This window comes from Hyalella azteca, unplaced genomic scaffold (assembly GCF_000764305.2).
Source record: "Hyalella azteca isolate HAZT.00-mixed unplaced genomic scaffold, Hazt_2.0.2 contig14273, whole genome shotgun sequence".
NCBI classification, from domain to species: Eukaryota; Metazoa; Arthropoda; class Malacostraca; order Amphipoda; family Hyalellidae; genus Hyalella; species Hyalella azteca.
This window is the reverse complement of record NW_025944164.1, coordinates 7,102-34,784: the sequence shown is the minus strand read 5'-3', so window position 1 is coordinate 34,784 and position 27,683 is coordinate 7,102. Positions and strand designations below refer to the sequence as shown.

The 27,683-nt window shown below is 37.5% G+C and overlaps 2 protein-coding genes across 2 annotated transcripts; one reads left to right on the top strand and one right to left on the bottom strand.

The window, feature by feature from the left end:
- The first annotated feature begins 834 nt into the window (after window positions 1–834).
- On the top strand, window positions 835–19,050 carry LOC108672604. The gene is made up of 7 exons (XM_018160302.2): window positions 835–908; window positions 9,663–10,734; window positions 14,510–14,605; window positions 15,204–15,347; window positions 16,466–16,549; window positions 16,883–17,039; window positions 17,608–19,050. The coding sequence occupies exons 1-7, from the start codon at window positions 885–887 to the stop codon at window positions 18,104–18,106; spliced, it is 2,076 nt and encodes a 691-aa protein (XP_018015791.1). The 5' UTR covers window positions 835–884; the 3' UTR covers window positions 18,107–19,050.
- A 769-nt stretch (window positions 19,051–19,819) lies between these two features.
- On the bottom strand, window positions 19,820–26,469 carry LOC108672613. Its single transcript, XM_018160315.2, has 9 exons — window positions 26,282–26,469; window positions 25,749–25,853; window positions 24,678–24,748; window positions 24,001–24,268; window positions 23,215–23,372; window positions 22,698–22,925; window positions 21,193–21,366; window positions 20,233–20,423; window positions 19,820–20,027 (listed from the first exon to the last, which is right to left on the bottom strand). Exons 1-9 carry the CDS (start codon window positions 26,361–26,363, stop codon window positions 19,904–19,906), a joined length of 1,401 nt encoding a protein of 466 aa, XP_018015804.1. The 5' UTR covers window positions 26,364–26,469; the 3' UTR covers window positions 19,820–19,903.
- Between the last annotated feature and the right edge of the window lie 1,214 nt (window positions 26,470–27,683).

Here is a 27,683-nt window from a genome sequence, read left to right as displayed (position 1 = left end):
TGTGGGTCCGGACTTCTGAGGTTTCTGGGTTTTGATCTCTCAGAATTTTATTATCATGTCCTTTCAGCATGCAATAACTACTTGCATATAATAAATTTTTTATGCATGCTCAGAATGAGAAAGACTGGAATTATTAATTTTTATGGGTCGATGTGAAATTGTCATTAATATTTTCTTTATAATAACCGTCATTAGGTAACAGTTTGAATATTTAGCATCTTATTCCATTTATTTGCTTACGTTTTACTTCTGATTTTTTTCCACTATCACTGTTTCTAGGGTTTTTAAAGCAAAACCAGCCATCTATCATACAAAAACTTGAACAGACGATTTTCAATATTTCAAGTTTCTCACATATCTAGAACTAACAAGGTTATATTAAACAAATTTATGAGTGAGCCATTAGGTATCAGGTGCGGAAATTTCCTCTTGTGTCGCCCGCAAGAAGCTCGTGTGCAGGCTGCAGCGCACGAGCTTCTCGCGACCAGCTTCTCGGTCACCATAGTACAGACTTTGAACCAAAAATAAGTAGTAGACAGTGCGTTCCACCCCGAGTATCGTCATGGTCGCGTACTGTACCAAGCTGACTAGTGTATTCTTCACTAGATCATTCCCGAGAACACGTATACATCGCATGTGTGTCACACAGGTATCACAACACGTGTGTTTGATATGTATGTATATACAGCATGACACTGGGACATGAGCTGCAGTTATGCCGGGGGTTTACCTGCATTTCGCGGAGGTCGGGCTAACTGCCGTGTCAGGGTGAGAGAGGAGCTGCATCGCCTATATAAAGCCTGCGCCTCGCCCCGTCGGGCTCTATGGCTCGGTGCTTGCTGCCGCGTGAACAACTCTATCCAGTAGTTCCTCAGTGTTCGGTCATGAAACCAAAGTTGTCCCAAAAGGTAAACGATGCTAGGAACGTGATTATCGTGTATAAGATAAATATATATGTCAAATTTTCTACATTGAAGTGATGAGAGTCTGTTTCTAGCATTACATGCATGAATAATTTTATTGTTATCATATACAGCTATTATTATTTCCAAGCTAGAATTTTCACATACAATGCTCTGAATAATGTTAGCTAAAGCTCAATCAGAAGCACCTCTTTCATTCGTCGTGTAATCTATTATGGGATTTTGGGATAAACAACAGAAGCGGTAAGTACATCTTGCATTTTCAGCTGAATCTCAACTGACACGTGAACATGATTTACTCGATGTTTCAGTTATTGTCAGCGCAACTCTTGCTAGAATAAGATAAAATACGATAGGATTGCGCTGGATATTTTCCCCTGCATAGCGTGATTGCACAAACTCGCGCCATATTCACAATATTGCAGCGAGGCTCGAGCTTGTTTTGTTTCACGTTTGTAAATATTCACATTCAGCACGATCCCTGGAAAAGCGTCATGCGTTGTGAGACCGCTTGCCTTGTGATAGTCGGAGACTAGTTCAAATTATCTCAATATCTATCGAAAAAACCGTTGAAGATTCTTAGACATAGCATTTCCTTTACTTCATCAAACTTGAGTTAAAAATTATTTGTTCGATTTCATGAAACAGTAAGTTGATACCTTTCCTAAACTCTTCCGTCTACTCTTCTTCAAAACTATATCTTATTTTTTACATTGTATGTCTAAAATGATCCATATAATTATAAGCGCGTAACGGCCTTGCCGTAAAAGCCTTGCTGCCAGCCATCTTTAATGATCTTTCCCTATCAATATCATACACGTGGCCGCACTGCTTTGATTTGTGTCCGGAATATAGAGTTGCTTAAGAGTCATTCACAGCTGTAATGGCTGCATGCGAGTTGCTTAAGAGCTTGTTACAGCAGTAAAAACTGCCTGCATATGAATTGTTTAAGAGGCTCTTACAGCTGTAAAGACTGCATGCGAGTTGCTCAAGAAGCTGTTACAGCAGTAAATGCTGCATGTAAGATGCTTAAGAGGCTCTTACAGCTGTGAAGACAGCATGTGAGCTTCTAGTAGATCGAAACATGGAGCCACACAGCGAATTGAATTTTTCTTGTTCAATCAAGGGAATAGTGCAGAGTGTAGTCTAAATAGTAAATATGAGGTTTTACACAAATGTTTTAGAAGAACAAAGCGATCGCTGCAATTATCCAATTATTTTACTTAAAATTGAGATTGCCCTAAAGTTACTATATTATATATATTAAATTTTAATATTTCTGTATGGTGATTTGAAGCCAGCACTAACATTAAACATTCTGTCATAATTTTATAATGCTCGTAATTCGAAGCTTCGTGACTACCCGCAAGCTACATATTCTTAAGCGCAGTTTTTCTTCATCTGTGACGATATTTTCTAAACTGAAGCTTCGAGAAAGAAAAATATGAATTCCATTGGTCGGCCATAAATAGTTTACCGCAATATCAATTAATGCATGAACTGATTTAGTCCTTGATTGTCAATGCAAGCTCTGCAAATGACGAGTTGACTTTCTCTTCAAGCCAGCGAAGGGCTTGAATTTTAAATCGCTCGTTCTTCATGAAGAGAGGCTTTAAATATGGACACACAAATTTCAATTTTTCTTCAGTAAAATATCTCTATTTAAAGTTGAACGTCGATCATTAAATGTAAAACTTCTATTAGACTGCAAACGCCGTCGTACGGTATGCGCACAACGGGAAGTTCATTATTACTGACGCTCAAGCGGTAAACCTCTAACTGTGAGTCATTAAAATCACCTGAGTCACAACAAATACGAAGGGACTGAAAATCTAGAACAATATATATGGAATGTCTCGTATCCTAACTTTAAGATATTCCGCAGCTGTAAAATCCTGCCTCCCGTGAAGGATTCTTATTCTCGTTTATTCTCATTAATATTGTTCTTCGAATCGAACTTTCACTTCCTGGGCAAAACAGTTACCACAAAACTACTAATGATTATATTAACCTTAATTTATATCATGTTAAAAGCGGGAAACAGGAGATTACATTAATCTAATGAAAAACGATAAAATTTACTGAAACGATCAGTAAAACGGAACAAATGTATTTTTAATTTGAGCAAATAGTCTTCGAAGAAATTAACTAGATTTTCGAGCTGAGTCGATAATGTTTCTTAAGCATTCCACAGCAGTGAACAGTTTTCCAAATGTAGTTAAATATTGTGGCGTTGTCGGTGCCCTACACAGATGGGACGAGATGCGTGTGCCTGCAGGATAGATTAAAGTTATGTAATTACCAAATTTAAATGGTGGCCATACAAGGGAAAACAATTACTAGGAAGCAGTAAGAACAGAGCTAATTCATCACATATAGCTAGTAAATATTCCCTTGTAGTTGTGACAACAATTATATATTTCTATTGAAATTGAATTATAATATGTATTTTTAAAGCAAAAGTCCGGTCTGCAAGCCACTATCAATCAATGAACTGATCGATCAGTCGATGTCAGCTGGCGAGGACTGTCAGTAAGCCGTCGTTTGTCGCTGGTCAGCCGGCGGTGATCTCGTCAGAACGCGCAATCTCTTGTTTTTCGATTGGGGGCGACCTGCTGAAATTTGCTGCTGTGTAGATGCATGCTGTGCCGACGCAGGCTGTGTAGGCGCAGGCTGTGTAGACGCAGGCTGTGTAGACGCAGGCTGTGTTTGTGTAGACGCAGGCTGTGAAGACGCAGGCTGTGTAGACGCAGGCTGTGTAGATGCAGGCTGTGAAGACGCAGGCTGTGAAGACGCAGGCTGTGAAGACGCAGGCTGTGTAGACACAGGCTGTGTCGCATCTTCACCGCAGTTCCACGAAACTTCCGCACTGCCGAGCGTAATGTATGACTCGCTGCTACCTTGAGCAGTGCACACATGAATGATGCATTACTGGGGCTGAGAATATATATAAAGACGATAGTGTAATCTGATTTATTAAGTGACGCTCGAGGCATTAACTTCTTGTCAACAAATTTAAGAAATAATGAATGAGATCAAGAGTTTAGCTTAAATTAAACGACGATATTGATTTGATTTGTACATTAATATTGTCTTCGGGATCGCTTCGTTGGAATAAAGTCAGTCCCCAATACTTAACATTCGCTATATATCCTGGAAAACTATGTACCGAAACGAAATACTTTCGATTGTTAAAAACAAGTTGCAGGAAATACGTACTGATTTGCTTATAATTTCAAGACACAAAACTTTGCCAAAATTCGGAAATGAAATGCTATAAAAAGACGGAGATGGAATATGCTAACTGAATAGACGTGAGTTGAAAGCGAGCAGATCCGAATTAGATCATTACCGGTGCATGAACAGAAAGTAGCTAAATACGTGCACTGCATTAACTGCATGACTTTAATTCAAGACGGAACAGTGTTGCTCAGTTACCATAAACGATACACATGTTACCGATTCTAACTACTGTTTTCTCAATGTCCGCTTAATTTCGATAACTTCCGATGACAGTTTTAATGTCAGGATTTCTGATTTGATATTGACTTCCTAAAATATTTTCCCAATTTCATCTTGATAGTTTTTTTAGGTTACCAAATCGTAAATATAATAATTCGACCATTGTACTCAATTCAAATATATCTTTTAATTTATTCTTTAATATCTGACGTCACCAATGAACCAAACAATTCCCTGTTTAAAGATAATCTCGCTTACATTCTAAATAAGAAACAAATATCTTATCCAATATCGCTTTTCAGTTCTAAATCTCTTTTTCGTTCTAATTCTCCAATTAAAATCTAGGAGACAGGAGTATTCGTTATCCCTTGCCCTTGCACTAGCCACCTAATAACTTCTGTACTCCTACTAACTGATCATCTTCAAATCTGAAGATACTGTACAACAGCAATCGGCACAGTAATTTTTCATTCAAGATATTACCAGGCAAAATCTTACTAAACAGATGTTGATTTAATTAGATTATGTTGTGCACCTCAAATTTTAAGCAACACTCATGTAAACAATCAGCTTAGATACAAATTTCAAAAGTTTATCAGCCTAAATTTGAAATATGAAAGAACAAATTTACTTGCTGAAACTACTTTCAGTACAGATACTTTACAGGCCACGAATGTATGGGGCGCATTCAGAATGAAACGTTCAAGTAATGAAACTGTTTCATGCTCTTCGTGAGAGCTGCAACGTTATATCAGATTTTTTGTCATCCTTTAGTTGTCTAACCTAATTAAAGGAGCAAATTAAATTTGAAGAACAGACATCAGAGCCGGTATTGCGTCATACAACGTCGCTGAATGCATCAATCGAGATGCTTCAGACGCAGCCACAACCGGCAGCTCTAGGCATCAGTTAGAGCGCTGTCAAAACTATCTAGTCCCATTTTAGCAATGCGAGCACTGAAAAGGTTGAATTCTTTCAATATATTGCTAATTAATTAAAACTAACGTAAATTTTCAGTATATATTCGTGAATTTTCAGTATATATTCGTGAAGTGCAATTTCTTCTCCCATGCGCAATTGCAGAATAAAACAAATCAAGTGAAAAATTTTTGCGATACTACAATATTTGGGAGCGCATTTCTGTTGCAAAAGAAAAAGATTTTTTTGCACTAAAGTTCGAACAAAAAGTGGTAGAGGCAAGTGAATCAATGGCAGAGCGCGCATGGCAAGCGAGCACGAGGAAGCCACGACCTCGACGTCGCCTCTTGACTGGAAGGCGCGTGGTGAGCACGACCACGGCTCATGACGAGCACGACCACGGCTCATGACGAGCTGTTCTCCACACGGAGGCGCTCCATTTGGAGATCTTAGTCGCTTACTGTAGTCCTGCGAGTGAGTGTGTGCTCTCAAACACTGCAAATAAACGATAAAATTGTGAAAAATAAACATAAGAGATATTATTTCTCACATTTTTACTGGTATTTGATAGCTATGAGTGCAGTGTAAATGGATGAAAAGTGCCCTAGAATGTTCGGTAAACGGAGATAAGATAACACTATAACTGGAATAAATGAGATTGAAATCCTAAATTCAATTTATACAATCAATTTTATTTTATCTCCAAAATTCCTAAAATTGAATCTGTGATGTAATACATCGTTCGAATTTCCATTCATTCGGCCAGAAATAAATTCTTAGCAAGTGCCTTGTTGAAAACTAATTTTGTTGCTTTAATGAATGTTGATTACTTGCACTGTCAGTCGAGTACATTTTAGTCGAAGATGTCTGCAATGGTGTGGAGATATATGTGCTTTTTATAGCAATGTAGCTTGCCGAATCTCATACAACACAGATGTTACATGGATAGAGGTGTTCAATGCGATATATTCGTAAAAACGGACGAATACAGTGTAGACTTTAACCAAAATAGTTCAGAGCATAAACATAATTTATTTTCGCTTAAAATTCAATAGATGGTTACACAGGGACAAACAATATGGTAGAAAAAATTCAAAAAATTAATATTTATTTAAGTATTACTTCGAAATGAATAATTTTTACAACAATGGAAAGAGAAAGATTCAATTTTATATATACATATATATTGAAATATAAATGTTCAATATGCCCCCTTGTGCTGTACGGCAAACGTCTAAACGGCAGCCAAACTCGTCCCACACACGAGAAAATATATCTTCTGTTACTGAGTGCACCGTAGCAGTGATACGGTTCTTCACATCAACCAAATTGATATTTCTTATGGGGTTACGTCAAGGAAGCTGTTTACGTCCCACCTCCACCAGCAACTCTGGTTGCTCTGAAGATCTGTTATATTATCTGATGGAATGCACTTCAGATATTATTGTGTAGACAAATTTGTGCGTAGATACCAGCCTCTACACACAATAAATATAAAGTCAACATTGAACATTTATAAGTATGCAAAAAAAATTATATATTTCTCAGTCCATTTGTGTGTAAGTTATTCATTTTGAATTTATATATAACACCTTGACTCCGATTGATTCATTTTGTACGATATTTTATTTTTTTACTGTTATGAGACATGGTTGCCAGACGATCTTTTCCGGACAAATTCTGCGATTTAGTTTTTTTCAATCGTGTTGGCCTGCTGAAATTTTGGATAGGGGCTCTTCCCAATTAAATTTAATAACTGCAAAAAAATAAACTGGAATTTTTAAACCGGAACCCACAAATATGCTACATAGTATATATTGAGCTATAAGCCTTTTTCGGTCTTTTTTTTTTTTTTGTTCGCGGACTTAGCCGTTTTTAGGCCATCTGGAAACCCTGAATTATGTACCACTACGTCCTGGAGAAATTCGTTTCGTGGTACGCTTATGTTCCACCTCGGAGTCAACGTGTTAAACAGGAATTTATTAAATTGGGTTCATCATTTTGGTTTCAATCAATTCTACCACACAGCTGTCCGTAGGGACCAGCTAATCCAAGAAGCTTAAGGCCTACTATTTAAACCAGACATCATGCGTTTCAGAGGCCTATCATTCAAACCAGTCGCAGGACCGGCTACTCCAACATACTCGTACTAAGTAAACATTTTATATCAACATTTTATTTACCGGAGGCGACTGGAAAACCCGAGAAGTTGTCTTGACGCAAGCTTGCTATGATTGCTTTGCAACAACGCACTCAGACTCCAGCAATGGCCGGCTGAGTCAGACTTACAAAGCGCGAATTACATGTGAGGGTTTCAATAACTTCTGAAATTGCAGCTAAATAATTCTGTCTATGTTGATATTTTGGTACAAAATTTACACTTTCATAAAAATTTGATCAAAAATATTCATGTGATATCCAACAAAAATGCATATCTTTCTACAATAATGGACTTATCAATAAATCTGCAACCTTAAAAAATTCTCGAACAACGATAGCATCTATTTTTCTTTTTCTTTTCATTAAACTAAATAATTTACGTTTAACGATTGTGCAACGATTCATGCGCTGACGATGTCGATGCACCATCTCTTATTTCGTTCAATTGATGGAAGTATTGATATGAGTGTAAAATGCCTGCATATTATTGAATAAAGTTTAACATCTAAGATCCACTCGACCACTGGCAACGACAAAAAATGGCCTGGTCTAAATTGAGTGCAGCGAGAGATAACATCTGAGCTCGGTACAGGATGCCGAGCCACAAATCCGGTTTTTACAGAAAACCTCAAGAGTTCGCATAGATTGGTGAAGCATGACCAACAGGACTTACTTGGTTCTTAATACATTTCATGCAAGATTTCTTTTAATAATTGTTAACTAACAAGCTTATATATACCTAGTATGTGTTTGGGCATTATTTCGACGCATTCTTTAGAGAGCTGTGAAAGAATTAAGCGATCTTTACAACTCGCGAATAATTAACTGGCTAGATTATAATAATAAAAAATATAATATTCCATCAGAAGATTTATTTGAAGGTGTTTTACATACATCCATTTTTGAAACTAGGAAAAACAATTTTCAAATTTTAACAAGAATTTCTTCTAAGTTTATAAAAAATTAGACGAAACTATAAATTCGTCATACTAATGCGGTAACATTCTTTTGCTCTAAATGTAATCCGCCATGCAGATTACAAATGGGACTGACACGTTAACTTATTAGGACATCTTTTTTACTCTGTTACTCACGACATATATCATGATATGTGACATATTTGCACATTTGTACATATAATCACATTTGTACTAACATTTGTACTAGTCGGGTCTTTAATTAACCGAGCCGTATAGAAGAACTAGTTTTGACTTCTCAAAGTAGTGCAATTACAGGAAATTTCTTAAAAACTTTCCTGGATTGGATTTATCCTACAAAAAGTAATAAAAACACTCCCTCGAATCGATGCTGTTCGCTAATTTAGTTTTAGCTTTGAAATATTGTAGTAAATGAACTGGGCCCATACTTTCAAAAAAAGTTAAGAGATCGTAAGTTCATCAGCCAATCATTGACGGCCTTACAAGCAAAATCCACCAATCATAGACAAGAAAATAGATCGTAAGTACTTACGTTCACTTAGCGAGTTTTGAAAGTATGGCCCCTGATAGATAAAAATTTTTTTGAGGCTTTCTGGTCTTATGTATTAAGTGAGTGGATGATTATTATATCAGAGCGTGAACGCTCGAACATATAACTCAATTTTGCAGGCATTCAAAACAATTATCTTCTAATAGCATATAAAAAATACTCGGGATTGGTTGGACGTCTTTTGATGTTGGACGGATTAGAAAGAGATTTTGAGAGCAAAGATAAATCTGATCTAACAATTTTGTAATAACCTCGTCGAGGTTTTTCGCTGCTTCGGTCATTTAATAGTGAAAGAACTTGCAAACTTATAATAACTGTATTATTACCTTCCTTCACAATTCATAATTTCATGATATATACTCTTTGATTTACCTTGGAGCAAGGGATAATAGAACGGAAAAATGTAGTTGTATTTAATATTGAATGAATTTACAAAATTAGGTGTTAACACATTGCGTCTTTCTGTCTTGGCTCAGTGTAAAATGTTAACGGCATGGACATTTAGAAAAAATTCTAACGTATATGACGATAGACTTTCAACTTCTATGGCATGGACTGCCTTGCGTGCTCGTGACTGCGTGCTGCATTCACGTTTTGAAATGCCATAATGAATTCAATGATTGTTCATTCATTACTATTTTCTTTATGAAGGCAAGTGAATTTTTTGAGACAGTGAGAGGTTGAACTTCAAAGAAGGTTTTGACTGTGCAGGTGCTGGTGTCGCCGCTGCAGCAGAAGGCGTCGCACCTATGGAACAAACTCAAAAGCATCCCAGAGCGCTTGACGCTCGAACCTGTCATGTTTATAGACGGCTTCTGCTACTCAGTTATGATAGTGGCCGTGGAAAACATCCAGATGGATAAAATTTGTCTAGTTAACCTAAATTACACCCAAGAAGTGTGCCAAAATTTATCAGCGTATCCAGAAGCAAGCTTAGAACACCAAAAAGCTTTCAGTGTTTTTGGAATGTGGTATGGAGTTTTAACAGCAATTCTGCCATTATTTTTCGTTTTATTTGTTGGAGCCTGGAGTGACAAATACGGAAGGAAACCTCCATTAATAGCAGCTAGTACTGGTCACGCAATGTGGGCCTTATGTTATTTGTTGAACGCCTATATTGAGTCGTGGCCTGTAGAAATGTTATATCTCGCGGCCGTACTGGACACTATGGGAGGCGGAACAGTGTCCTTCTTGACAGCCTGCAATGCGTATATCAGTGACGTCACGAAAGAGAGCGAGCGAACAAGTAGAGTTGGTTTTGCTAACAGTGTTTGGTTTTTGGGAGGTCCTATCGGCACTCTTTGTGGAACGTACCTGTACAAATACGGCGGATATCTGACAGTTTTTGGGGTCTCTGCCTGCCTGCAGTTTGGCAGTCTAGCCTACATAATCAGTACTCCAGAGAGCAGAGGTCCATTTTCCAAATTTGATCAAAATGGCAATAGAATCGTTAAGGATGAGAAACCAAACTTGTTGTCAACTACCGCTGTTCAGCCAAAAGAAAGTGAACACGGAAAAGACGGGAAAAAAGTTCGCGATGATGTGAAAACAAATTGTTCTCAGTTGGTCAACAAAAAAGTGGAATGTGAGCTAAAAGAAAAAACTTGTGGACACCAAGCAGACGATGGAGAGAAGATAACAGCGAAAAAGATGTTCACTGACCTCATAGACTACCACAGGATAACAGACTCCTTCCAGAGCACCTTCAGGAAGCGTGAGGGCAACGCCAGGACTTTCGTCTTGCTGCTCATCACCTGCAACCTCCTCCGGCGTCTGGGCAGAGGTAAGACTCCTCTTAGTTATTTTCCACGATCTCGTGTCAAGAAACACTTAATGGAGAACATTAGCAAAATTTATGGTGAATAAGTTGATAAATAGATCTATTGTATAGCTCTAACTCAGCTCATATGTTGACTGTCTAATCTTAAGACAAAGTCGTTAGACATGCTTTGCTCTTTATCATGAGGTCCTTAAACTAGTCCTGGAGGTCCGGCCGAGAAATTTTTCACTGAAATTGTACAGGGAATTTCATCCAAGCATAGACAGCTCTAATAGCATTGCCAATGAAAAAATCTAAGCTAAACACATATATAAAAAATTGGCCGGAAAACATGCAAGAGTTGAAATTAAATGCAATAATTTTATTGCTGACTTCGGTCGAATCATATCAATATCTAATTTTATAAATTTTTCTGTAATTTCTGAATCTCAAAACATTTTCGTTAGTATCAATTAATACTCAATGCTAAGAATGTATGCAAAGAAATTCTAAGTATTTACTCGCTTATTACTTGATCCGCCGCAACAATTTAAAAGCTCATTTGCGCCTCAATGGACACTTCTTCCTCAAATGCATGAGCAAGGTAATCACTTGTCGCGCGTCGAGGTCCTCGGAGCATTTGTTCATCACGGAACGGCCGAGGATGACTTAACAGCTGCCGTGACTGTGAAAAGTATACAGTCGACGATGTGAAACATTAGGTTGAAACTCCTTCTTCAGTGTCTTCAGTGTAGTAAATGTTTTTCGATATGATTTAAAGATAATTGTTCGTTACTAAAATGATTTAAGTGGTAAATTGAAATTCTAAGGCAAGAAATGAATTAAACTAATTAGTGTATGCTAAGGGCGAGTTGCTCAATTATTGTACTTTTCATCCACGTCGTGCACTGATTATCCGCGATGGTTATAAATAAATTAAATCGCACTAAAATATAGGATATGAAGAATATGTGGACACATAAAAATTGCAAATAGTACCAAATAATTATTGAAAAACTACCAATAAATTAAGCAACCTCCATAAGCAAACCTAGCAATTTGATCTGCACGAGCCACGACGTCCATACATGCAGTCTAACTACATCAATGGGTGGGGCCGACTAAAACCGGTGCAATTCCTGCGCAACCGCAAGCTTCCAGTTTCGTCTCATTTGGTTCGCAAGCCTTTAATATTCTTGAATAAAAGTAGAAGTTTGGCCTTCGGGCTCTGTCTGCCTGCCACCTGCCAAATACTTTAGTAAAACCTAGATAATTCCACGGTTGAGGCTGTTGTTCGCCACGATTCGACGCATTCTTCGTTCAAGCATTTAAAAAAAATGTGGATCGAATTTTTGTCAACTACTTTAGCGGAGTTAATAACATGGCAGATATTTGACGGTCAGTAGTAAACTTTTACCTAACCACCTCAAATAAGCGGCGAGACTTTCGTTGATCTCAATGCTTTAAAGGCTGAACAAGCGCTTTGTATGTCTCTTCATAATGCAGAATAAGGCAGTGTAACTTAGGAAAAGTTGCATTCAGCCATCAGGTTAGTGCACTGCCTCGTCGCTAGGCGTGGACCAGCAGGCCAGCTACTTCCATGCTGATACTCCAGTTTTTTCAGCCAGATAAATGCAGCCCTAAGACGAGTTGAAGGCCAAACTAAGTTCTGGCTCGTTAATCTTCAATGTTAGATCACCAGTTTCGCTGACATGGGTTTGGCTATTTTCATTTGGATTTAGTATTTATCAATTCAATTATTCCATTAAAAGCCACGTAAATTTTGAGGAATGGGGAATCTGGGAAGTGCATTGGAGCGGGCGATTTCACCGGCGTGGCATTAAGCAGTTATTTGAACCCTGCTGACTCAACCGCGTCGCGCCTGTAGAAACTTTAGTGAACTTCGCAATTAAAATTATGCTGCGTTGAAAAGCAGATGAAAAGTCGAATCTGTGTTCTCGTCAATAATTTCTTTATTGCATTAATGCTAATTTCGAAATAAAGAAATTTGTTTCAGTTAAATACTCCCAAATTTCTTGGAATTAGAACGCTAAAGTGAACCCTAGTTTTCATTATTGTCTGTTGATTGAATCCGTTCATTTTACCGTTTGTAGTCGTTGGAGTGAGCAATTAAGAGAAACGTTAGTTATTTGGTGTAGAATTTTGCTAACTTTTAAGTCTGATTCGTCATTCTGTTTAGTTTTTTTAAAGATCGTAATCCTAGAATGCAATTTTTTTCCGCTATTTGTTTTTTCTATTATACGTATTTGATGAAATAGACAATGAAAAATTCTTAGTGTGAATAATCGTAATGCATTCAATCATAAATCAAGAAGTATTGCTACAAATTACGAATTTAGAAACTATTCATACCGATTTTTTGTATAAAAGATTTCGGGCGTGGCAAATACTTTAATAGTTTCATGAATTTTTCTTTAATTTAAATGCAACCATTGATGCGAGAGTCATGAAAGAAGTTCCGATTTGCATGAAAGGGTTAGTTCTATCTCTTAATTTATATTTCTAAACTATTAATTTACGTTTGATAGAATTTTTCGGGTGTAAAAGCGGACGAAGATGTTTATACTGTTAATTTATCACAGGCTTTCGAGTAATACTGATATCTATAGCTCTCTATATTAATTCCAAATTAGGCAATTCAATCTCAACTCAGAACTGCGAATCCACATTTAAAAATGCACAAAGACAAACGACGCTGGTTCATTAGATGTAGATCGTAATAGTAATCAAGAATTCACCTCTGGATTTACAAAGGGACCTGCGGAATTTGAAGAAAGCCCGGCACCTGCACAGCGAAATGTCAAACCTGGTAAAAAACGTGGATCACGAGATCTTGATTAAATGAAGGGAATTTTCCATGAAAGCTCGAAGTGAAGGTCGCCCACCTGCTCGCTCGAGCAGCATTAAGGGGACGCTTACAGAGCGGGAGACACGCTTTCGCTCAACGAAGAGATAAACCTGCGTTATAATAACACGAGCGCTTACGAGTTCCTCTCATGAATAATAATAATTATTATTGAAATATACAAGCTCCTGATATCACTCGAATCTTGAACATTTGCTAAGGATATATGTACTTTTGATATATTTTCAAGTTCAAAGATAGATACGACTGTTTCTTATTTCTGATTAATTATGCTGAGAATTTTGCCTAATAATTTCATGAATATTCATGGAAATTGACGTGGATATTTATAATTTTGTTTCTTACGCAAAAAATGCAGTGCTACAACGTGACGTGAATACGGTTACAACTCAGGCGTTTTCTTGGTTCTGCAGTGTGACATCGATAAAAAATGTGAATGGACGCAGCAGCGTAGAAATAATATTGGATGACTCATTACGATTTTTGTCGATCGTATAGTTGAGCAGGTATAAAAGCTGGATTATTTTTTAGTTTAATTTCGTTGAGATGGTCCATCGCTTCTTCTGCAATCCATTTCTCTTTCTGCAATCTATGGACGTCACTCCACGCAGATCGTCATTGGGCATCGTAGATCTTTGCACAGCTCATATAGAGCTACTCGTATATCATTGCGGGGAAATACTTTTATCTCGGATGAACAAGTCAAGCGACTGCAGCGAATGCAGACTCCCATTTATCAGTTTCATTTTTCATTCGTTAGTCCATTAGTGCAAAAAATATCGTCAGTAGAGTTGTCCAAATACTAAAAGTGTTGATCAAGTAGCTCACCGAGGTTCACCAAACTTCTAGCAAATAATCCCACTCCAAAATACTGGCCTTAATTCTTGAGCAGACCGTTTCCTTTGCCTGCAGGAGCGTACATGTACCTCTTCACCCGCCGCGTGCTGGACTGGGGTCCAGAGGAGTACGGAATTTGGGTGTCGTACAAGAACCTCGTCTCTGCCTTAGGTGAGACCCACTCCACGACCGTTATTTGCTTCGCATAAAAGCAATTTCATTACTTGACTGTCATTCTTAATTTGTTGAATGATACATTTCTGCAAACAGATCACCAGCTGCATAAATTAACATAGATGAACCTGCCTGGAAGTGTGGATGCATGTGCATTGCAATGAGCCATAAATGATTGCGTGAAAAGAGGAGTGAATTCTGTAGTTAAAAAATTGTCATGAAAACAAAGCAACGATCATTTTAAGTCACTCTCTATGAACATCGCTAGAGATTCCTTGGTTGAGAATAATAAGGCTAATCCAATGCTAATTTGTGCCAGTATTAGTTATACAATAAAATACTCTCAAGTTGGGGAGCTAAATAGTTACCGTGCACTCGTTGACATTAAGCTGTGCTCACTAAAATTGAAGCTTGTGAGCACAGCTTGTGAGGTCAATTTCCGGCATACGAGAAAGATTTTAGAACCGAAACTCATGATTATTTTTAAGATTTTAGAATAGAAGATTTTAAGATTTTAGAACCGAAGATTCTTTAGAACCGAAGACTCAAAGATTTTAGAACCGAAGAACCGAAACTCATGTGGTGTTCACCTCAGGCTCTCTGGTGGCTGTGCCGGTGCTGTCGAGCCGCGTGGGCCTGAGCGACAACGTACTGGCTCTTATAGGAGCCCTCGCCGCCACCACAGACTACCTCCTCTACGGCCTGGTCACGGCAACCGCCCAATACCTCATCTGGATCGGTGAGCAGCAATCGAGGATAGGTTCTCGACGAATAATTGTAATCCACTTACATTTCTGATTTCTTGATCACTTACACTTGTGATTGAACAACCTCTATGCATTACCTGTGAGGTTAGATTTTTTCCCTTATGAGGGAAGGCAATGTTGATCCCATGTGTCATTCACAGTTGTACGACTGCCATTGCTCGCTGAGGCTTCAGGATAGTTTATTAACTTCCTGTGAATGGCCGTGAATCGATGGAGCACAATTGTCGATGGAGGAAGCTTGAGAGGAGCGTCAAGCTTTGCACGGTTGAGTAGTTGAGATTTAATTCAATTAATTGTACAAATTAAAAAGAAATGAAAACTTCGGAATGGAATTTCCTTAAAACATCACTAATATTGGCTTCGATTACGAGCATGAGATGAATGGTGGCTTCACTCAGAGCAAACGAAGATGTATCGAATTGTCCTCCAAAAACATTTCAGATGGACACAAATAAGTGTTCAACAGAAATAAATTTAGATAAAATCGTGCAATTTTTCTGGTTCACTTTATCGAGTTACGTGTCACTTGACTTAAATTATCAAAACCGCAACTCTCTCTCTTCCAAGCACACTTTCGTACGTTCAGTACAGCCACTCTTCATTCTGCTTAAACTTGCAACCTAATTAATTTAAAATTTGAACAAAACATACGAATTGATTATTGAATACCATTACGAGTCCGCATTGGCTGACTGGTGTCTCTTTTATCACTCTAATAACGAGCCAAAGCGACCACTTTTTCCCTTCCACGGCGGCAAGTTCAAAGACTGAACACAAAACTTGGGCATCAGAATCTGACGCCCCAACGCTAGAACATCTATCGAAAAACCAACAAAAGTTCAGCTGGTAAAACAGATCCAGTGCCAAATCCTGCACATATTTTTCTCCTATTTTCATACATTTCATGTTCATTCTTGTGTGTATTTTATCATCCGATGGTGCTTATGGAGTTTTTACGATAACATTCATTAAAATATTTTGTATCAGCATATATTACTAAAAATTATATAATTATGAACTCATCAAAAAAGTAATCTGGAAGTTAAATATTCTTGTATTGAAAATAAGAGTATTCTGCCCTCTGTCACAGCTCCGGTGGGCGGCTTGCTGGTGAACTCCTGCGTCATCGCCATACGTTCCATGCTCTCCAAATTTGTTCCGGGAGATGAGCTGGGTATGTGAAAATCTCGCCTATATCGTGGAAACAAAATTGAAGCAATATTAATAGAAACTAAATATTAATGTTCAACTTCGTTCCAATTTCGCGCATCAAATATTTTTTTTGAATTTGTCTTAGACGTTCCTATTTTTCGGCCAGCAGAATTACTTCGGGATTTCGTCCAACTTTCCATTGAAATGTGCAATCACCTTTGAGATAATAACATTTATTCCAAAATAGTTTGTGCTAATATGGTTTTTTTGTAGTTGATATCCATTACTATTGGCTTGATAATAACGAAGTAGGTAAAACAAGACTGAAGAGCAAGTTTCCCCGATCCGGTCACAGGCAAGGTGTCAGCGGTGATGGGGGCGCTGGATGGAGTCATGCCCATGGCGAGCTTCTCCCTCTACACGCTCGTCTACAAGTCCTCAGTTCACGTCTTCCCCGGCGCTCAGTTCCTCTTCGGATCAGGAGCTAACTTGTTGTGCACGTTGATCTTCGTGTGAGTTCTGCTAGAGATTTGATGGTGAATTTTTTCTAAGTTGACCGAAATTGTCTCGGCAAAACATTCTGTTCTCATTAAGATGGATTAGAATTAGTGACTTGTGATCTCTCCTTGTTGGCCGATGATTCTTAAAATTGATACTAATAATTATTAGCACTAATAATAGGATTAATATGCTACTACCAATACATTAATTAATATATTTAGAATTGATTTGTTGATTGATTTTGTTTTTGATTGATTTGTTGTTGTGTTGTTGAATTAATAGTCCAGTTTGGTACTATTAATTCTTATTGATATATATACAAATCATAAAAACTCGGCAAATAAAGTAGCAAAAAAAAAAAAAAAAAACGGTAGCATAGTTTGTAAAAGGAATAAAATATGGCCATTGTATTTTGCCACAATTCTTTCATACCGTTATTAGCCTCTAATAAATTCATAAAAAATGACGTTAATTATTGATCGCATTACTCACATAACTGATAAAAAACGGCAAAGCAACATCAATATCGTATTTTTAATATTAATGCAACGTGATTGATTATTCCTACAATTTTATCAGATTCATCATCTACTTCACGAAGACTAAAAGTTATAGCATGGAAGACCTAAACGTGGAAAATGCGAAGGAACCTGTAACTCTAAAGAGCTTCCGAGGCCTTCCTCAAAACCCCGAAGATAATTCAGTGCCCCAGCTTCCCCAGATGGACGGGCACAGTCGTATGGTAGTGGGGATCTTGGCCGGGGAGAACTTCCACATCGCCACCACCCACCAAAGGATGAAGAGCCAAATCTTACAGACGCAGCGCTCTGAGCTCCCTAAGATGCTGACAAACGTCCAGAAAGTTATTGAAAATAAACTTGTACCTTTTCATCATCTCACTGCCCCTAAAATGTGTGAGTGTCAATGGTCCTCAGTCAAAGATTCCTGCTGGCCGAAGCAGGGGCAGCAGTCTGAGTCTGCTGACTCGGCGGCGGCAGCTGCCAACCCGCACTGCTTGCCCAAAGACGGAGTAATTAACCTTTCGTTTGAAGATGGATCCGGAAAGAACAAAATTTGATTTTTTTTTGTTTCAAACGAGTTTACTGTTATTAATATTTGTTGCTCATGCCTTTTGATATGCTTGCCAAAGTTAGTTTGTGAGTACCTATGCCATGGAATACCTGTGTTAAATAGAAAAATGATTGTGATCATCTATTTCCGCACATGTGACCATCTCATAAACTTTAGCAGACGACATGACATGACAATTTAGCAGACGACATATAACACAGATTATATTGCTCCGCTATCGTATAATATTGACAAAACTAAATCTGACTTGTTAAAAAGAAATTATTGCAACGTTTGCCTAATCCATTTTCACTGAATGTCAAATGATCAGCGGGCAACGGTGCGGTATATAGGGACTGATGGTATGCTCGAAGGAAGCAGGGATCTGCCGACTAGATGCTCACGTTATTTCATTAGGACAAACGTTGTTCTTGCGCACGCAGAAGCGTCACATTATGACAACGTGAAGTATAGAAAGCTTGTACACAAATAAGCAATGTACTGAAATCGATTTCTTGGACATATTTATTCAACTTATGAATGGATATAGTAAATATTAGCTGAAAAATGGTAGATCTCTATAGCTGTGAACGCGTTAATACACACGCATCTTAAACACATGTTCTTTGAGCTATTATTAGTTAGTGTACGAAGTTATTGTTTTAATTGTCGCAACGATGGCGTCAGTATGTACCCTGCCAAAATCTAAGTAGAAAGTAAGCCAATATTCACTACACGAGCAAATTTAAATAGAATTCTTATTAGTTCCACTTTCGGTAGCTAATTGCAGTAGCCTATTACCGAACTAAGAATAGAATTGATGTTAGTTTTCTAACAGATGTACGAAGCTCTGCTTCAAAGACGTATAAAAAATGAGGCGTGCACATTGGAGATTTGGAAGTTGCACCATGACATTTTTATAAAGGTTCAGTAATTAAATACTGATCATTATCGTTGTTTCACTCTAACACTTTAGAGTAAGAAATAAGCTTTGCTAACAACGTCAGACTTCAAGCAGGTACCAGTTCCGTGGTCCTAATCTCGCACATGCAGACGAGTGAAAACAGCCCGCGGGTGGAACATGACATCGATGATCGAATCTATCCACTAACTTGCAATCCATGATTGAGACCAGACAAATTCGTTGGTATGAATCCAATATAGTAAGAATATTTTCATCTGCATGTCCCACATCATATTATTTATGTAGCTACTGGCTTGCGCTGACGCACGAGGCAATATATACTGCATTTGACTTTTGATCGACCGTAATTGTTCATCAGCAGCTTCAATGTCGCAGCGGGCAGAGTGAAATGTGCGCATTGGTCAAATAATTGATGGAATAAAAGGGCCAATTTTCTAACTGTGTCAGCCATTATCGTTCATTTCAGGATATGCTAGAATAATGGCTGTCCGATCTTGCAACTTAATAACTCTTCTTCTTGCAAGAAAAACCTTCGAGATTCGATCCATTTATATTTGCATTATTTGAAAATGTACACCTGATTTTAATCTGCGAGCTAATGTATAACATTGCATCGTTATCGAACTGCATTTATCCGAATCCGTTGTCACGATGCTTCACTAAAAAACGCATTTTTCAACTATTTTGGGATAAGTGTAGGTGTTTCCCAAGTTTTTCTCATTAGAAAATCAAACCTACATAAATTTCAAATTTAAATCGACATTCATACTCAGGCAGATTCAAATAAAACAATAATTATAACCGAGATCTTATTTTTGGAGCCATTTAACAAGAGGAAAGATACATGGAGAAGGTACAGGGAGTGGGGCGGCGATGGCATTAGTCGGTGGGGAGTTTGATGATCTTCCCACCGACCATGGAGGGTGGGATGTACTTCTCGTCCCTCGCCTCTTCCTTCTTCTTGCGACGATACTGAGGCGGCCTCTCGCGAGGGAAGGGATGCCTACAACACGAACGTCAATACAATACGTTAATATTCCATGCAAAAGTGGACGTTGATATCGGTCATACACGACATAACAAGTACGACTTAAATGAAATGTTCAATTATCTTGATAGATTGAATTTTAAATAGCAAACATCAAAATTGAAGCTTTATTAAAATTAAATGAAATTCATATCAAACTTGACGATGTTGGAGAACTCACACAAAAGTTTTGCCCGCCTGGATGACATCCATTTCATCTTCCCGCTCGAAGAAATAGAGCAACTCTTCGCGACTTTTGAGCTCCTTCTTCTTCTCCTTTATTTGCTTCATGAGGTTCTTTCTCTCATAAGCTTCACACTGGCGCTCAAAAAGCTGTTGTCGCTCAGCACTCCACCGCTCATATAGTCGCATCTAGAACACAACAGTAAGACTCATTATCCCGTATAATGTGAGTAAGAGAGCAGTTCTTTGTTCACCTGGGCTCCTATTTGTTATCAAAGTGAGCATTTGACAAGAGGGACGACGTGCAGCTGTCGGTTGGTACATAGAAAGCACCATAATCCTGAAAGCCGCGTTAACGAGAATATCAAAGAAATTTAGAGCATCACACAATGAAATAGGAATATTGAGGCTCTTGGTGCTTCCAGGATGCGACACGAGGGAAACTCGAACCCAGGAGATATGCTAACTCAAGTAACGTGGCCGCGTAAGGAGGCAAACGAGAGAAACTTCAAAAAGATGCAGACACCAGAACGGAATGCAGTTCTTAAATGAAGTCAGAGCAGCTTTCATACAGCGTGACACAAATATCGTGGCGATTTTCATATGGCGAAGCACATATATCTGGGCAGTGTTCATACATTTGAACAGCGTTTATTTATATGAGCATCGTTCATACAACTGTGGTGCGTTCACATGTCTGTGCAGCGTGTATTAGTATATAAGCCGCATTCATACGTCTGAGACGCGCTCAAACTTTTCAGCAGCGCTCATATGTGTGGGCCTCTTTTTGAATGCTCCACACATCGACAGTTCCGTGCAATTGGACAGAACTAACAAAATCACGTGTTACCGTATGTAGTCCGAGGCAACTCGTGGTTTAATCGTAGGTACTATTGCATCATAAATATAGAAAATACGTAATATTATCAACACGTCAATAGTAAGTTTGGTACAAAACCTGATCATTAACAAAATCATCTTGTGACTCCCGGATGGATTTATTGAGGTTGTCTTCAATGAGTTGGACGAGGTCCAGGTCAGGCTTAGCAGCGATCGCCGCCAGGTCGTTGGCCAGGTCTTCTCTCAGGGCGTCGTCAGGGCACGCCTGCAGCTGCTCAGCCACCAGCTCCTTCTGCGACATCACATCAAATTAACATTGAGTACAAATAACTTGCCCAAGTGAGAAGGCACATCGTCCAAAAAAAAAAAAAAAATACAAGCAGCAAAATCCATTAATTATGAACTTGGCAAAGATGTGACATATATTAGAGCATGGTACGTGTATATATTATTTAGCTCACATGACAGTATGAATGCAAGCAATTTATATGATTCTTCCACGCGAGTCAATGAGTTATAGTAAATTCGTTATTGCTCCTCTAATGCACGAGAAATCTTTAGACTGCGTACACAAGCTCTCACGTCAAAATATGGCGCCATGTTCTAAAAAATTTACCAAAATTAAATATATTAATGAAGAAGTTTAATAAAAACCATGAACGTCAAGTAAGAACAACGAAGAGACGTAGAAAACACGCACAATAGAAAATTAACCAAAGTTAGAAAATGATTAATGCTCACGTTCACTGGTGTCTTTTGTCTCAAATATTTCAACTTACAATGGGTGGGTACTGATTAATCTCACGTTTATTAATGTTTATTGTCTCGAATATTTCAAATTAGCATGGGTACAAGAACCAAAATAAAACGATTAACCCTGTGCCCAGCGCAGTCGCCGCACTGCATGCATCATAAGTTTAGTGGAGGCCAGTATTCTACAATTGCTTACTGATCATAGAATAGAATTATGTCACTTTCTTGCAGCAATTAGTTCATAGGTACTTTAGCCAGCCTCGTGAACTTTGTCCTTATGCTACCAGAATCAGACACGAGGAGCCAGTGGAGGAGGCGCGAATGCACTCCAGTAACGAAGCGGCGGAAGAATAACTCAGTTTAACACAAGAGACACACAACTTGACTGCCAGTAGGTTAGCATGTAGTCAGGAGAGGTTAGCTATCACGGCACTAACAGACACCAGCCAAGTTAGATTGCAAAGTAGTTAGGAGTAGTAAGAAGTTTATAAAAAGCAAAAGAAATCAGGATATTGATAACGATGATGTATGGCAGTCCTTTACACAGAATTATAACAAAAAGTAAAAAATAAGTAGTAAAAAGCAGTAAAAAGAGTTTAAAAGCACGCCACAGGATGCTTCTTATAAAGAACAGTAGAAGGAATCTATCTCCCTTCTTAACTTCCTACTTTTTCTTTTGTTTTCTCAACAACATAAAATCGCTTTAACCTTGTAACGTAATAAATTTAGAAAAAATTATCTGGCGTTGATAAATTATAAGACAAGGAAATAATATGTAGGTTAAACTAACAAATTCTAAACATGGCAAATTAGAGAGGTATTTATACAGGATAATTCTCACGAGAGTTATTTATACAGGATAATTCTCACGACTAGTGGTGACAATGGAGAGTGTTGTGAGAGAAGCTTGAGGTGCTGCTGCAGGCCTGCCCAGTCCTGCAGGAAGGCACGGCCCAGCACTTGGCAGTTGAGGCGCAGCTCGCCTGAGGGCACGTGACTCGAGCAGTACGCCAGGGTCTTACCCACCAGGCGACTGTGATCAAGACGGAAGTGGTCGTCCACATATTTTGAATCATCAAAGTCAATGCGCAGCAATACCTGCACAACAAGAGACAATTCTCAATGTAAAATAAAACAAAAACTATTTGAAAAGTTTTGCTCAGGTCAAGTTCAATTACATACAGAAGAAAAGCAAGTCACATCCTGGACGCATATTTTTTGGCAGTAGGTATCATTGCACCGGAAGACTCATCTATATTACAACTGACCCTACACCTTATATAGTGTAGAATGTAGATCGATACTGTGCTTGCTTTAAAGAAAGGCTTCAGTAAAATTTAATTTCAAGCATTTAGGTTAGTAGCTAATATAGGTAGATTTAACTTACACGTTCAGCAGGCTCACTAGGCTTATGACTGTAGTCGGGATTATCAGCTTCATTGCGGTGCTTAATTGACAGAACACAGCTCAATAAAACAAGAAGATTTGTCACGTGATTGTCGAACTGTTCCATCAACATCATACGTGATGCCACAATACCACTCCCTGGGAGAATCAGTCATTTAGGAGAAAAAGAACTTCAGGAGATGTAACTGATTACAGTAACTGATTAATTCGTAACTAATTAATTTGTAACGGTAACTCTGAGAAGCAATAGTGGAATCAACAACTATACAAGAAAGAATTAAATGAAATCAAGTATTAAATTAATGACATGAATGCATAGCTGACACTTGGATACTGTTTCTCTTTAACATTTGAAGTGATTTAACAGGATTTGAAAGTAATTTCCATTGTGGCTGAATCAAATTAACCTGTTTTCTGAGCCACTTCACATAACAATGTTATACTTTGCACAATCTAGTTCCTCGAACTCAAAGCCTTACTATTCAAATTCCTGTAAATTATTCCCCAAAATATTTTCTTTTTATCATTCAATACACTTGTCCGATGATGAAAATAAATAGCTCTCAAAATTGAGAATAGCATTTCAGGAGAAAATTTATTGAGAACAATCTTCAAATTGAAGAATGTTATACGTATGTTAATTGTCTCGTGCATTCCTAGTTATATTTTCCAGCAAAAACCTAAAGTGAGAATATTTCCTTCCATGTTCAGGTGAGAGGTTCAACATGATTCTGGTATAAAAGATATATATTACATGATTACTCACCAACATGATCTCCTTTTTCAAGTAACTGGTCCATTATGTGGCTGGCTGTAAAATTGTCTAAGAACACGCCATAACGTTCTGGTTGGCAGAGAATGACGAGGATCTCCTTGAAGTGTTTGTGCTGAAGTAAGAGTCGCAACACTGCATGCTGGGTGGACTCCATGAGTAATAAAGTCGTGCCTCCTGACAGACGGAACTTGAGAAGCAAGTCCATGACATCTTGAACATTCCACTCGGTGCTGTTGTCACTTCGTAATGACTGCATATACTATGAAAAAAACATTTGTCATAGTACTTAATGCTATAATGCTGCACATGTCTACTAACATTCATTTCCTAGAGTAATTAATGTATGGTACCGTAATGCTGGAAACATTAATGCATAGTTTGGTCAGAAAAATATCGTTGTACAGCTACAGTTTGTAGAGACAGGAGGCAAATACTAGAGACACCAATGCTATAAACTACAGCTTGAAGCACAAGAACCATTTCTTAATTGTTGTGCCAATAAATACTACATGTCTTGAATGCTTGTTAATTCAAATATCTGAAACACAAAAATCTCTCTTTCTTGAAGATGAAGCACATTTATGATTATTTATAAATGATACTGAAGATTGAATGGCAGGTCTAACTCATTACATGAAGCAAGGAGAGAATAAAAGCTAGCTACTCACCAAATCAACATCAAGGGGCCAAATTTTCATTTCTGTTCTCATTTTTTGGGAGATTGTCACATAAAATTCCCCTGCAAAGCAAGAAAAAAATAGCAAGGGAAGCACAGAAAATTACCGTATACAATAATTTTCCAACATCTATCAAACTAACAGTTTTCTGTAAAATAAAGAGTGCATGCCGGTATTACCTACCTAAAACTTGTTATTTTAAGACATGGAAAGTGTACCATACTTTTGGAGGACTGACATCAAACTATATACTGTAGGTATATAATTATACATCACTTCTAACCAAAAATAACAATAGAAATTCTTCAGGCAAGTTTCATTGTCTAAACATGAAAGACATATTGCAAGCATAAAAATAAAGAGTACATAAACTCATACCTATGTACCTATTGATTAAACTGATTGGTCTTGAACATGATATATTCACAAGTAATACAATCAAATTGAAACATTTATAACATAATTTATCTCAAGAAAATACAGTGCAGTAGAACTCCACCTACCTCACAAAGCTAATTCATGTAAGAACTCCATTTGTGTTGCAGATTTTTCCTAACGCAAATGTAATTTTTCCATTAAAAATAATAAAAAAAGACTCCAATCCATGTCAGGCATCTCAAAAGTCACCTCTCTTTTGCATATGCATATAATACCGTATAAAGGTATGTTGTAAAAACAATGGGTTGATGAAAAATTATGGAAATTTGTAGGAGTCTAATTGTGGCATTTTTAAGACCCAAGATAGCAGAGATTGTACACTTCATTTTGATCGTACTTCTTGGCCAAGCCAACAATCTATATGCTAGTTGCACGTTTCTTGACGCTTAATTTACTAATAGATACCAATTAACACTTTATGGCCTCTCCACTGCTTTTTTGCCGTGCCCAGGATAATTCTCAATGTAAGAGCCGTACTAAAGAACGGTTGAACAGCAGAGTACACTAGACAGTATGTAAGGTGGTTTCAATGTAGGAGAGGACATTCATAAGGTAGGGTTCCACTGTATTCAGAAAAGATGGCAGAATCAGAAAAAAGAATTATGTAAAGTTAATCTATATTACCTGGTTTATCAAGTTTTTTAACCAGATCTTCATTCAACCGTTGATTCCATGCATCTTCACACATATAAGTTTGGGGAAGATAATCCCTGGCTTGAAGAAAACTCCCTGAAAACCAATAAAATTTATAAATCTCAGAATAACAGAATGCTACTGACATAATTTTTTGAAAACATTGCTGATATATAAGAGCATTTGAATATAGTCACAGAAAACAAAAATTTCAAGTTTCACAATAACTTTAACAAGAAATGAACTCAAAGTAACATAACAGTCTCACAGGCCCATCAATCAGTAATGTAGGTGTATATTTTTAAATGCTTGAACAGAAAATTTGGTTGGTTGTTATTACCCAGTACCACTCGTGAACTAATTATTGCACAATCTTGAGTATCAGACAAAACTTTCCAAAAATCTTAATTAAAAACAATACTATTACAGGCACTTTTCACAGATTCTAGGCAAGTGTGCCATTTTTTGTATTTTCTATGAAAGAAATTAGGCAAGGTTTAAAATAGTTCAACTACCAGACTTACCAGGAGATAGGTGAGCATGGAAAATTTGTCCATGTCTAATGGGCAAAACCTTTCGTATGCAATTGAAAGAACGAGAAAACATTGGGAATTTATAACTTGGATTAAAAAAATTACTTTTTTTTCCAACAATAAAAACAAGTGCCTGTAACACGTAATCAACAAAACAATTTCTTTTTAGTCCTCTCAAATTTTGATCTAATAAATTTATCAATTAGAAAGTCAACTAATGTCAATATTTATTTATTCCAGTAAATTCACCACAGCACAAGTTGCCAGCCTTCAATGGAAATGGTCTTATTTTTCAATTAAACTAAACCCCATCTTAACAGCATGATCAAAACAGGTTCATAGTGATCATATGGTTATTAAACACTACACACACACACACCACAAACTACTGAGTTCTGACCTCTGAGACCAGTATTATGATTTTTATTGACAAGTGGTAAGGTAGTAAGTGCAGTATCTGCTAGGTTTCATTCTTACTTCATAGTGCAATTCTATAGTAAATATAAGAGAATTTAGTATTTTGAGATTATGATCTGATCAATGCTACTTTACCAAGCCATCCACAGCACACTTACTGTCAAATGGGATAATAAGGGATGGGCGGGGTAAATTGGGACAGTTATCCTACATTTGTCAGAAACGTTGTAGCAGCTAAACTAATCAAAATATTGCAAAACTAAAAATAGAGGTGTAAAGTTCAACATTTTTACTAGCATAAAAAAAATTAAGAAATCCTACATTTACTAGCGTCGAACGGGGCTACTCGGGACACTTGGAATAAAACTTCATTTTAAAACATTTGAAGCATGCATAGTGCACTCATCCATTACTAACAGTACTCTGAAGCCCTCCTCCTTCATTGTAGATGATGTAGATGTAGAATAACTTACATTTTCTGTGATTTTTACTTCTTTTTCATTTATCGATATGATATTACGTTATACATTAATCACCGTATGTATTATTGATGCTATATTACCATATCCATGAACATGCCATTGAGCATTTACAACAACCTTGTCCACTGCAAGCTTCATATTAGCAGCCTTATAGCATTTTTTCTGTATCTGTAAGCTTTTAGGATGGCTTGTAATTTCACACCATTTTAATTGGGTTAAGTGAATTTACTATAAAAAAGATTGTGAAGAACATACCTGAAACAGAAAGGAATGTTTTATGACAACCATCATATCTTTTGGAGAAATAAATCATAGTTCAGGTCAATTACTTTTCATTCTATGATGCCTGGTGCACAATTCTATATATGACATTCTATGCACAATTTTGTGATGACCGATGATGCACTAAAGCCCAGTTCTTTCACCTTCCACAGTCCTGCGCATTACACAGTCGATCACAAGGAGGAACAAAAATCCTGACATGCAACACCACA